Below are 13,291 nucleotides of genomic sequence, written 5' to 3' on the forward strand. Positions count from 1 at the left end.
AGCCTCACTATGAGGCATTGTTGTAGCAGCACAGAGGGGGACAATCATTTCGTGGGGATGGCCAAGGAACTCGGAGGCTTGACTGTCTTCATCACGGATCCTGAAATCATTCCAGGAAAGTGGGAGACATTGAAATGCTGAGGATACTTACTATTGTGCCCAGATTCATATAACTTAAAGACTCATAAGCATGCCTTCAATGAAATCATTGACAAAAAATGTTAATTGAAGAATGTCCTTTGTCATGTCACTACCATGTCTGCATGCTGACAGAGACCTACTGAATGGCATCTGACAGAGAGACCACAGATTCACAGCTGAGTGGGGCTATTCTTATCCGCAAGGTAAGGGTTACAATGACTTTAGGTCTCTGCCCCTCCTTTTATGTTTAATCTTGGGAGCCAGCCACTAAACTAGGTCTCAGTGCATTTCCCCTCTGACCTGAAGATATCTGTACTTGGTATCCAAGAGGTGGGCCAAGGCCCTACTCTTGCTATAAATGCCTGCTGCTGATTGAAAAAATTGATTTGAACGACAAAGTAGACACTCATGAGGACAAGCCACACCACCCACGTCCTCCACAAAGATGTCATCTTAAAAGCGGCCTGTAATGAAAGCCTAGGCCCTGATTTTAAATTTTTCTAGAGCCACTTCTGTAGCAGATGAAGCACCATGTGTTTCTGCAAGAGGCTGTTACTCTGTGGGGACTGAAATAGTTTTATTTTTCTCCCCCTCCTCCGCCTCTTCCTTTTCCCTCACAATCTTTTTCAAATTATACCTTGTATGACACCGAGAGATGTAGAACAGGGAAATCACAGCTTCTCTGGTTAGGGGCAGGATGCAGAACCTCGGGCCAGCTCGCTCACCTTTTTTTCCTACCCGCAAACCACCTCCCTGCCCCGAGCCCCACCCCCCAGTCTCCACCTGGGCACCTAAAGGAACTTCTCACAAGCTTCTTGCAGCAGCTGTTGGGGTGAGGGACCACTGCATTTTCTTGCCTTTTAGCACTATCATAATAAGTCTATTATTCAGTGAAGACAAGATGCGACAGGTTCAGCAAATTAAAATATCTGCAATATTAAGAAATATATCTTGAATATGCCCCTAATTATTGACCTGTTTCCAACAACAGCTAGGAAAGCACAATTAGACCATAATCAGATGCTCACCAAGCCCACAGGAAAGATTCAGCTAAAAGAAAGTAGAATGCATGGTTACCAGGGGCCTGGGTGGGGAAAGGAAATTACCGTTTAATGGGTACAGCATTTCAGTTTTACAAGATGAAAAATGTATACACTGTGATGACGAAAGCATCAATGTGAATGTACTTAATGCTACTGAACTGTACACTTAAAAATAGTGAAGATGGTGTGGTTCAGTTAGTTAGTGTCATCCCATACACCAAAAGGTGGCAGGTTTGATACCTGGTCAGGGCACATGTGGGAGGCAATGGATTGATGTTTCTCTCTCTCTCTCTCTCCCCCTTCTTCCTCACTTCTTCTCTCTAAGATCAATAAAATAATAATAATAAATAAAAATATAGTTAAGATGGTAAATTTTATATTCTGTGTATCTTACCACATTTTTTTAAAAGTTCATGGTTCTTGGAATATCATCCAGCCATTAAAAATAATTGTCATTCAGATTTCATAGCAACATGGATAAAAAGGCTGATGATAGTGTGAAGTTTTTTTAACTAGGGGATATCATATATATATATATATATATATATATATATATATATAGACTCACAATTGGGCAGAAGGCCTGAATAGACTTGTTCCCAAAGAAGGCATACAGATAACCAACAAGTACAATGAAAAGACGCTCAGCATCATTAATCATCAGGGAGATGCAAATCAAAACCACAATGAGATGTCACCTCACACTTATTAAACCAAGTATTATCAAAAAGACAAGAAATAACAAGTTTGGCAAAAATGTGGAGAAAGGGACACTTGTGCACTGTTGGTGGGAACATAAATTGGCATATCCAATATGGAAAAAAGTATGGAGGTTCATCAAAAAATTAAAAGTAGAACTACCATGTGACCAAGCAATCCCACTTGTGGGTATTTATCTGAAGAAAACAAAAACACTAGCTCAAGAAGGTATCTGCACCCCAGGGTTCACTGCAGCATTATTAACAATAGCCAAGAGATGAAAGCAACCTAAGTGTCCATCAATAGATAAATGGATAAAGAAAATCTGATAGATAGATAGATGATAGGTGATGATAGATAGATAGATAGATAGATAGATGATAGATAGATAGATAGATAGATAGATAGATAGATAGATAGATAGATAGATGATAGATAGATAGATAGACACATACATATATGTCTATATGATACAGATATATAGATATGCAATGGAATTGTATTCAGTTATAAAAAGAAGGAATTCTTGCCATTTGTGATAACATGGATGGACCCTGAAGTCATTATGCTGAGTGAGATAAGTCAGATAGAGAAAAATAGAGAAAGACAAGTACCATATGGATCTCACTTATATGTAGAATCTAAAACAAACAAACAACAAAAAAGCCACGTTCACAGATACAGAGAACTTACTGGTGCTTGGAAGAAGTGTGGGGCACAAAATGGGTGAAGGTGGTCAAAAAGTACAAACTTCCAGTTATAAAATAATTAAGTCGCAGGGATGCAGTATATAGCATGGGGACTGTGGTTAATAATATCGTGTTGCATATTTGAAAGTTGCTAAGAGATTATAGCCTCATCACAAGAAAAGAAAACTTTTGTAACTATGTATATGATGGATGTTGACTAGACTCATCGTGGTGGCCATTTCACAATATAAAGAAATATTAAATAATTATGCTATACACCTGAAACTAATAATGTTACATGTCAATTATACCACAATAAAAAAAATTCTACATATCATATGACTGTAATTATTTAAAACAAACCTATAGAAATGAGAAGACTAGCAGCAAAAACACCAAAGTGTTAACAGAGGATGTGGTACATACATTGCCCCACTCTCTTCTCTATTTATAAATGTTTCATATAGGCGAAAACTTTTAAATGAAAAAAAAATTCTAATATTTAAAAATGTTTAAAGCAAAGCAGATTTTCTCCTGACTATAGGGGTTTCTTCACATCACTTTATGTGCCTAGTAGACACACACAGAAATGATACACTAAAGAGCTATTGGGCCTGGCCAGCATGGCTCAGTGGTTGAGCATCAACCTATGAATCAGGAGGTCACCGTTTGATTCCCGGTCAGGGCACATGCCCGGGTTGCAGGCCCGATCCCCAGTGTGAAGCGTGCAGGAGGCAGCCGATCAATGACTCTCTCATCATTGATGTTTCTATCTCTCTCTCCCTCTCCCTTCCTCTCTCTGAAATCAGTAAAAACATATTTTTAAAAACAAGTTATTGGGGTTTTTCCATTTATTTACATATATATATTGCTATTTAAGTACAGGGCACTGTCCTAGATACTGGGGATATGAGGTGAACAAGAAGCCTCTGCCCTCATGGAACTTACTTTCTAGTGGAGAAACACAGCTAATAAACAAACAAATAAAAAACATTGATAGTGCTATGTAACGAATTAATATACCTATTGCATTATACATAATATAATAAATAATAGCATCTTTAGATTGGGAAATCAAGGAGGACTCAAATGATGAAATTTGAGCTGGTTTCTGAATGATGAGAATCAGACTTGGGAAGAGAGATGACAGAGCCAAAGCCAAGATCCTGAGTAAAAATAAACATGCCCAGTTTGAGGAACTGAAAGAGCCATTGTGTCTGGGAGGTGCTGGGTAAGGGAGTGGTATGAAGTGAAGACACTGTCCCTTCCTTCAGGAACTTGTGTTGAAATAGAGCTTGGCACACACAGTTCCTGACACTTCTCTTTTGGCATAAACCTTCAGAGAACTTCAAACTCATAATATCTACAGAGCAGAAATGTCAACTTTTTAAACAGAATTAACTTTCCATTTTCTCCCCATAGACTAGCTTCCTCATCTGGAACTAAAGAGACTGCGTGGCAATGTTAGCCTCAGAAAGGAAGCAGATATTAGTACATATGCCATAGACCAAGTTCATGCTAAGACATCCAAATTCTTCCAAAAATCAAGGCTTACTTGTCCTTCCCAAACTCAAACTTCCCAGGTCCAATTCGAAGTAGCGAGCCACTGAGCCACTTGGGAAAATGTCCTTGTACTTCAGCAGAGATGGTCTGTGGCGTCTCCTCCACTGTGGTTACCAGCGGTGCGATACAGGGAAGGCTCTCCTGCTTACCAAAGATCGCTTTTGTCTCATGACCACTTTCCGTGTACTTCTTCATAACTGAAAGGAAATCAAAAGCACAAAAATTTTCACCAATATTACATAAACACGCCTGGGCAGGTAAACATGAACCTAACACCAAATACAGTCCCCAAGTTCCTCTCTCTCCTTCCTCACTCTCAGATCAATTCTTTGAGTCTCCATTTTTTGACAATGACAATCTTCTTGTATTCTTGCAGTACAAATCTGCTTGAGAATTAATGCAGGACTTTAACTATTATTATTATCATTTCTCATACTTGAACAGTGCTCAAGATGGAATCTAACCTGAGATGTGCTAATAGCAACCTCATTGTTATGATAAAAAATGGCCACCATTCAATATTATCATAATTACATTGACCTCAGTATTTTATATACACCAGAAGGTGGTCCCAAAAATTTCATAGGGATTTCTGGAACATTTAGTAAGATCTACAATTTAATTTCTTCCATTTTAATGTACACGTGAATGTACATGGCATTTTCTAGGAGAAAGGTGTCATAAATTAAACTATGCAGTGATGCCTGGTCTAAAATTTCCTGAAGTTCAAAAGCCACAAGAAAAAATCATCATATAACAAAGAGCTGAAAATTGTTCCTATCGCAGTAAACCCTCGGTTTTGCAGACCTCGATTTAAATGACTTCAGATTTAATGGACAAAATTTCTGGTCTGTATGTCATATGTGAAAATTAACACCTTATTAATTTTAAAATGCTTTTAACCAAGATTTGCTAATAATTAAATTAACAGGTTATTTTTTTGTTATTCATTCACTGTTATTTTTAACAAATTTCAGCAAATATGCCCTATGTTGAAAAAAAACACTATAGTAATTTTGCCAACATAAATAAATATTACATATCTATGATTATAGTCTACATATTTGAATGCAAGAGTCATGTTCCTAAACAATGTTCCATGAATGACTAGCACATGATCACACCATATGGTGATCCCAGTAATTGGTTCTGTTGCCATGTGGCGTGACTTTCTGCAGCAGTTTTAACACACCCTGCTGATGTTCCCACCTGCACTCAGCCAAGCCCCAGCCATGAGCATTCGTTTACTCACGGTGCCTGGTGAATGCACACATTTACTAGACCTACTCAGTATAAATTTAAAATTACAGTAATACAGCCCGGCCGGGCATGGCTCAGCGGTTGAGCATCGACCTAGGATCCAGGAGATCGCGGTTCCATTCTCGATCAGGGCACAGGCCTGGGCTGCGGGCTCGATCCCCAGTTGGGGGCGTGCAGGAGGCAGCCGATCAACAACTCTCTCATCATTGATGTTTCAACTCTCTCTCTCTCTCTCCCTTCCTCTCTCTCTGAAATCAATAAAGATTAAAATAAAATAATAAAATAACAGTAATACATACAGAAAACTTTTCTGTGAAATTAAACTTTTCATACATTTTTTTTAATCCTCACTTGAGGATATTTTTTCCATTGCTTTTTCAGAAAGCGTGGAAGGGAGAGAGAGAGAGAGAGAAACAACAATGTGAGAGACACACGTCAATTGGTTGCCTCCCACACGAGCCCCAACCAGGGCAGGGATCAAGCCTGCAACTGAAGTACATGCCCTTGGCCACATGCGAACCTGCGACCTTTCAGTCCACAGGTCGACGTTCTAACCACTGAGCCAAAATGGCCAGGGCCATACTTAATTTTAATTATGCAAACATGTCTACATAAGTAAAAACAGGTAAACCAATTTGTCAATTTTTTAACATACACATTCAAAAACCTACTTTATTATATAACCGACTTTTGGCTTTAACGGACACCCCCTTGCCTGAAGTGGTCTGTTATATCGAGGTTTTACTGTATTTCATACTTACTTAGTGTTCACAAGGCAGTGTTGCCTCACAAAGAAGGGTGGTCAAATATATAACTAAGTACTACAAAATACAGTCCTTTATTTCATAAAACTTTAACAATGACATAAAAGTCTAAACTAGGACAATTAACCCACAGGGACACTGCTCCTCTGAAGTGAGATTTGCATTCTTTTAGCAAACTCTTTTACAGTATTATATATATTATCCCATTTCTTTCAAGTCTTTCAAAAATTTAGTTTATAGCACATGAAACCTTCTACTTTGCTATACATAACAATTCAGTCAAACCCAACTAGTTCCTGATTTCCCAAATAAAATTTGCTTTTACCCTGAATGCCCCTCCCAATAGTCAGTCCCTAAGGAAATTTTATCTATTGCTCAAAGTCTATCTCAAATACCACTTTCTTTAAGAGGCAACATAGTATTATACTTAAGTTTCTGCCTGGCTCCAGAGTGCTTGGGTTCAAATCTTGGCCCACCATTTTCAAAATAAATAGCCTTGAGCAAGACAGTTATCCTCTGCTTCTAAGGTGAGGAGAATAATAATTCTTATTGCTCCTAAGGCCATAAATAATAAGTGAATTAGGTTATGTCAAATTTTAGAAATTATAAATATTCAAAAAATGTTAGCTATTATTCATGTAGCTTTTTTTTTTAAGCCTCACCCAAGGATATGTTTTATTGATTTTTAGAGCAAGAGGAAGGGAAAGAGAGAGAGAAACATCAATGTGCGAGGGAAACATCAGTCACCTCCAGTACACACCCCGACCAGGGATGGAACCCACAACCCAGGTATGTGCCCTGACTGGGAAACAAACTCACAACCTTTTGGTGTACAGGACAACGCTCCAACCAGCTGAGCCACCCAGCCAGGGCTATTCATGTAGCTTTTAATGATCAATTCAACAAGGTGGAATATCTTCTTTCGCTGAATTATTTACTTATTCAACAAAGTGCTGGGCACTGCTGAGGGATAAAAAGTATTATAATCCTGATGTAAAGGAACTCACCACCTAGTAAACAGACATACAAAGAGGTCATTTACACTGTAATCGGTGTTTTATTTGAGCATTATTTCTCAAAGTATAGCCTGAGGACTATTTGAAACAGAAATACCTGGTGCTACTGCTAAAATGCAGATTCAAGGACTCCACTCTGGGACTAATAAATCAGAATCTCTGGGGGAGTGTAAGCAGGTGTTCTTAGGCATACTAAAATTTGAGAACCACAATATTAGAGGTATAAAGAGAATGCTTTGAAAACTTGGAGGAAACCCTCGGGTATTTATCGTACTACTTTTATTAATATTATGTATATTTATCTTGTTCTTATCTTAGACTAAAATAAACTCCCTGAGATCAGGTATTTTACTTCTCCTATTTAAGTAGAATTAAGTTGAATACCTGGTAGGGCATTTGTCTGTCTGAATAGAGATTCACGAATTTAAAACATTTTACATTTTAGAAGACATTGAATGTCTGTATGTTCTGTAAGCCACTGCATGCTGTTGGCAGTTTATTATATACTCTTCAAACTTTCCGAAGTACCTGATATTGTTATCAGCACCTCCTTGAACCCCTTTCTGTTGCTGGCTTCCCAGACACTGCACTTTTCAAAAGCTCCTGCTCCCTCTTGTTTGCTTTATGGCAGTTTCACTACTTACTAGCTGACACTTTGGGCAAGTTACTAATCACCCTGAACCTCAGGATTTTAAATAATTAAATGAGGATAATAGTGATAAAAGGAAAATAATACGTTCCACTCATGTCTATCATCATAAGCAAATATAATGATAGTACTAATTTTCAAATGTTAATTCCCTCTATTGGCTCCTTTTCCCCTTATCGCCTCATGAATGTGTTCCTAAAATCTGACCTTGGACCTTTACTCTTTAATCTCAGCACTCTTCCTTGGTAATCACATCTAGACTCTTAATTTCACCACTTACTTTTTGCAGGTGACTCAACATGTCAAAAGAGAATTCCTAATTTTCCCCCTTCCAGATCAATTTTCCCACCTTCTAAATCACCCAGCTTCAAAATCTCTGTGGGCCTCGAATTCTTCCTTGCATCACTAAGTGGTAAATTCTGGGACTGTATCCACAGAGGGCTAGAAAGAAGATGCTAAGGGGATGACATAGAGTAGCCAGTAAAAATTACTAGGGCTCAGAAGTTTGCAAGGGTGTCTGGAGCAAATTCTTTGCAAAAAATTTTACCAGTCCACCCATCCTGGGCAACCCTACAAATTTTTCTTCTGGCTTGAACCTGTCCTCATCAGCACTGATGCTTTGACCTTTCTTGCCTATCAGTCACTTCTTTTCTACTGTCCTTTAGGCCTTTACAATCTGTTAGGTGGATATTATCAGTCTCTTATTTAGAAGGAGAAATTAGATTAGGAAGCTATCTCCTAAACCAGAGCTTCCTAATTGATGGGCCTCTTGATCCCCTTCGATGGCCGGAGGCCCCAGGACAAGGCCTCCTGCTCTAAGCAGTTCACTGGGGCTCCAGATTCCATCCAATTTACTGTGGGAAAGGCTGGGAAACACTGCTACTAAAGTAATCTTCCTAAGAACAGATTTGATTATATCACATATTCCTCCAGAAAACCTTTACAAAGTACTCATTGTCTACCAAATAAAGTCTAAACTGCTTGACCAGGCACTGATGAAGGCACTGTATAGCCTCACACCAACCCACCCGTCCAGTTGTGCCTCTCACTGATGCCTTCCACCCAGGCCAACCTGGACCACTCCCCATTCTCTTCTCAGCCTAGTTCCTGTAGCAAGAACTGATTCTCCTTTGTCTGAACACACACTGCACCCATTTTGGCTCTCATGGCACTCACCACATTGTGTCTTGTGTAATATGGATGAATATATTTTATAGCCTCTATTACGAGTACTCCTTGAGCACAGCATCTTGGTTTTGCCTTCACCCCAGCACCTAACACACTGCCTTGCACTGAATTAGTGAATTAAATAATTTTAAAGTGTGTAGTCTATATCAGTATGATTACTCATAGCTCCATATCAGCCAACTTCAAGAAATAAAATCATGTGACAATAGTAACTATAATAGAAAGCTACAAAGCAATAAACAGGTTTTGAGGAAGCCCCCCAGAATATAAATAGAACCAAGTATTTACATTAGAAGGTATAGCAGTGATTTTCAATTAAGAAAGGTTTAAATAATGAATATTCTTCCGATTGCAGATCCAAGAGAACCCAAAACCCTGAATCCTGCCCCTATATATTGTATAAAACAGCCTCTGGAAAGGCTGTTTCCAGAACAAGTAAACAAATCCTGACTCTGTCTTCAACTCCCAGCTCTGCACTTGCTGCCTGTATCTGCTCCAAAAAGAGTGGAAAACTTGAGAAGCTCCCAGATTTCTTCAGAAAAGGCACAGAATTCTAAGTTCCAGCTGGCAGGAAGAAGAGGGTAAATCTACCTGGGATCTGTTGTGCTATCACAGATCCGAAACCCACCACAGTGGAAGATTGCTGACGAAATGCAGAGTTGAAATTTTTGCATTGAACTTAAGTACCAGCAGATCCTGTGGTTTCCACATTCTCACAACTCAGCAGCCGTGCCAAGGAACACACTTCCTGAGCTAATAGAATAGAGGGAAAGGGGAAGGAGGCAAGGCTTCAAAACATGGGCCCTCTCTCTTACTCTTATTTCCAGGACAAGTATCCCAGCAACCTAGCTATAATAAGTAACTGTTTGAAATAGGAGTCTCCCTCCCTAAACTCTCTTCCAAGTCTATCCTTGCACTACAATCAAGTCAGTTGATCCATGGATGAATTCATTAAGCCACTCCTTCCTCTGAAAGATTCTTTCCTTACAGAATAAAGTCCAAATGTAATGTCAACAAAGGGCTCTCCAATGAGGTCACAACCTACCTTTAATCCTGTCTCTCTGTTTTTCTAGCATTTCATTCTGTTTTCTTTTTTAGTCATTTAATTTACAAAACATTCTCTCACACCCTAGTTTGAATAAGGCCCTGTGAAAGTATGCCCTTTAAAAACTTATAACCATATATAATCTCATTAATTTAACAAACACTTTTGAGCACCAATGTATCAAATGCTGTGCTACAAATTGAGAATATCAAAAAAGGACATTCAATCCCTATTTTAGATAATACATTATTTCCCTCTTGAATTCTCAGTCCAGCAAAATGACTATAAATATACCATGTTTTTGTTCTTCTGAGCCTTTGAACAAACTTTTCCCTGCCTGAAATAGCCTCCCTCTTTCCTTTTCAAAAACCCATGTCAAAATCTACCTCTGACCTCCTTGCCAAAGCCCTACTTTCACTAGCAGTTACTAGCACCAACACAGGTATTTTTAACACTTACATATCAAGTTTTCCTAGCAAAGGTATGTAAGTGTATTTCAAGAAAGGAGTGGTTAAAGGAGGGAGAATAAAGAGTATCTTAAACTATTCTGTATTTCCTACAGTGCTTAGCATATGATGTACAAAGATATTCAATATATATTTTGATTCGTAATGTTTAAAATATAAACTTGTGAAATTTTATTGAAATGAGTGATATTAGAAGTGTAAATTTAAAGGGCAGTGGTATTCCTGTAATAGCATATCTGCAGTGGTGAAATAATTATTCTTGTTTATTTGGATGGGTACCAAAGATATCAAAATTTGATAAAAATAAGTCTTAATTAGACATTAAGGAAATTTTGCCTTAGGAGGTAAATGTTCTGACCAGTAAATACAGTTTCACTAAAACCTAGTTCCACGGTCTTTATCATGCCAAACGAAGAGATCGAATCAATCCTCGGACCCTACGCAGGGAAGAATCAGATGCTGGACAGAGGTGACACCAGCAAAATATAACAAGTCTATTATGAAATCCACTCTGCAAGTGTTAGCCTTGGCTTTCTCATTAATAATAAGTGCTAAGAAAACAATAACTCAAGGACACTTCTAATGGTGATGGTCCAAGAGTCACCCTTGCATTTGGAATATTCAAGAACTCTATCAGGTGACAGAGTAACTCACAATCCAGGTGACAAGGCGTATCAAGTCAAAGGCAGTCTTCTGCTTGCATTTAATATTCAAAAACCCCATTTCTAATAGTTACTTCATTGACTTCTACTAGCATACCATCCTCTACAAACCTAATAATTTTTCCATTTAATAACCAATATTTTTAGTAAATATTATCTTACTGTATTTTTTTTAACTATATCTCTATTGATTTCAGAGAGAGGAAGGGAGAGAGAGATAGAAACATCAATGATGAGAGTCATTGATTGGCTGCCTCCTGCACACCCCCTACTGGGGGTCGAGCCTGGAACCCGGGCATGTGCCCTGACCGGGAATCTGATGGTGATCTCCTGGATCCTAGGTAGATGCTCAGGCGCTGAGCCACACCAGCTGGGCTGTCTTATTGTTTTTAATCCTTCCTTGTGTAAGTATTTATGTTATATGGTAGGTATATACCTTGAAACAGTCATTTCATGAAATGAGATTTTATTTTAACATTCAAAAGGCAGCAAGGTAAGCATGCTACCCACCTAAAGAATACCAAATTCCTTATGGTATTGTTTATAAATATGTCCAAATTTTTTATTGCTTTTATCAGCAAAATATACATACAAAAGAATGAATTATCTATATGATTTAAAAATGGGTACAATGACTTTTTTAAATTTATTTTTATTGTTAAAAGTATTACAGATGTCCCATTTTCCCCCCATTGACCCCCTTTCACCTCGCTCCTACCCCCTCCTCAGGCCTTCACCCCATTACTGTCTGTGTCCATGGGTTATGCATATATGCATATAACTTCTTTGGTTAATCTCTTCTCACCCCCCACATTCCTTCCCCCTTCCCTCTGAGATATGACTGACCATCTGTTGCAGGCTTCAATATCTCTAGGTCTATTTTGTCAGACTTTTGTTCATTAGCTTCTTCTTAAAGAAGACCCTTCAACATTTCCTGTAGTGCTGGTCTGGTGGTGGTGAACTCCTTTAGCTTTTTCTTATCTGTAAAGCTCTTTATCTGACTTTCAGTTCTAAATGATAGCTTTTGCTGGGTAGAGTAATCTTGGCTATAGGTTCTTGTTTTTCATCACTTTGAATACTTTTTCCCACTCCTTTCTGGCCTGCAAGGTTTCTGTTGAGAAATCAGCTGACAGTCATATGGGTGCTCCCTTGTAGGTAACTGCTTTTCTCTTGCTGCTTTTAAGATTCTCTGTCTTTAAACTTTGGCATTTTAATTATGATGTGTCTTGCTGTGGGCCTCTTTGCGTTCCTCATGTTTGGGACACTCTGTGCTTCCTGGACTTGTAAATCTCTTTCTTTCCCCAGGTAGAGGAAGTTTTCTGACGTTAATTTTTCAAATAGGTTTTCAACTTCTTGCTCTCTTTCTTCCCCTTCTGGCACCCCCATAATGCAAATGTTGGGCTGCTTAAATATGTCCCAAAGACTCCTTACACTATCTTCATATTCCTGGATTCTTTTTTCTTTTTGCTCTTCTGGTTGGGTGTTTTTTCCTTCCTCATATTCCAAATTGCTGATTTAATTCTCTGCTCTACTGTTGATTCCCTGTAAATTATTCTTCATTTCAGTTCATGTAGCCTTCATTTCTGATTGGTACTTATTATGTCATCGATGATCTCACTAATTTCCTTACTAGTCTTACTAAGATTCTTGCGCATCCTTATAACCATTATTTTGAACTCTGTATCTAGTAGCTTGCTCAGCTCCATTTCATTTAGTTCTTCTGTTCTTTCCTTTGTGACATATTTCTTTGCCTCTGCATTTTGGCTGCTTCCTGGTGTTTGTTTCTATGTATTAGGTGGAGCTGCTACATCTCCCGGAATTTGCAGAGTGGCTTTGTGTAGCAGGTGTCCTGTAGGGTTGTGGCTCAGCCTCCCGTCACCTGAGCTAGGCCTTCTAGGTGCTCCCATGTGGGCTGTGTGCACTGCCTTGTTGTAGTTGAGCCTTGGTTGCTATTGGCATCACTGGGAGGAATTGATCCTCAGGCCAATCAGCTATAAGGACCAGCTGCAGCTACAGCCAAAGAGCTGCTGTGCTCGAGACATCCCTAGGGAGCAGGATTTACTTCAGTGAAGTTTGGTGTTCACTGAGTGCACCCCTTGAATGTG

At 38.8% G+C, this 13,291-nt stretch overlaps 1 protein-coding gene across 2 annotated transcripts in view; it reads right to left on the minus strand.

Moving 5' to 3' along the window:
- The window catches only part of BCO2 (beta-carotene oxygenase 2), a 42,715-nt gene that overhangs the window by 24,490 nt on the left and 4,934 nt on the right, over nucleotides 1-13,291 (minus strand). Inside the window, exons 1-2 of one of the 2 annotated variants that reach the window (XM_081154361.1) lie at nucleotides 9,604-9,757; nucleotides 4,128-4,332 (exon numbers count right to left, since the gene is read on the minus strand). In XM_081154361.1, the coding sequence (XP_081010487.1) occupies nucleotides 4,128-4,330 (203 nt within the window). In that variant the 5' untranslated portion in view covers nucleotides 4,331-4,332; nucleotides 9,604-9,757. Of the gene's footprint in view, nucleotides 1-4,127; nucleotides 4,333-9,603; nucleotides 9,758-13,291 lie in introns of those variants that run through there. The other variant, XM_081154360.1, reaches the window with a different exon arrangement.

The sequence above is a fragment of the Miniopterus schreibersii genome (genome assembly GCF_964146895.1).
Source record: "Miniopterus schreibersii genome assembly, chromosome: 12".
Lineage (NCBI taxonomy): Eukaryota > Metazoa > Chordata > Mammalia > Chiroptera > Miniopteridae > Miniopterus > Miniopterus schreibersii.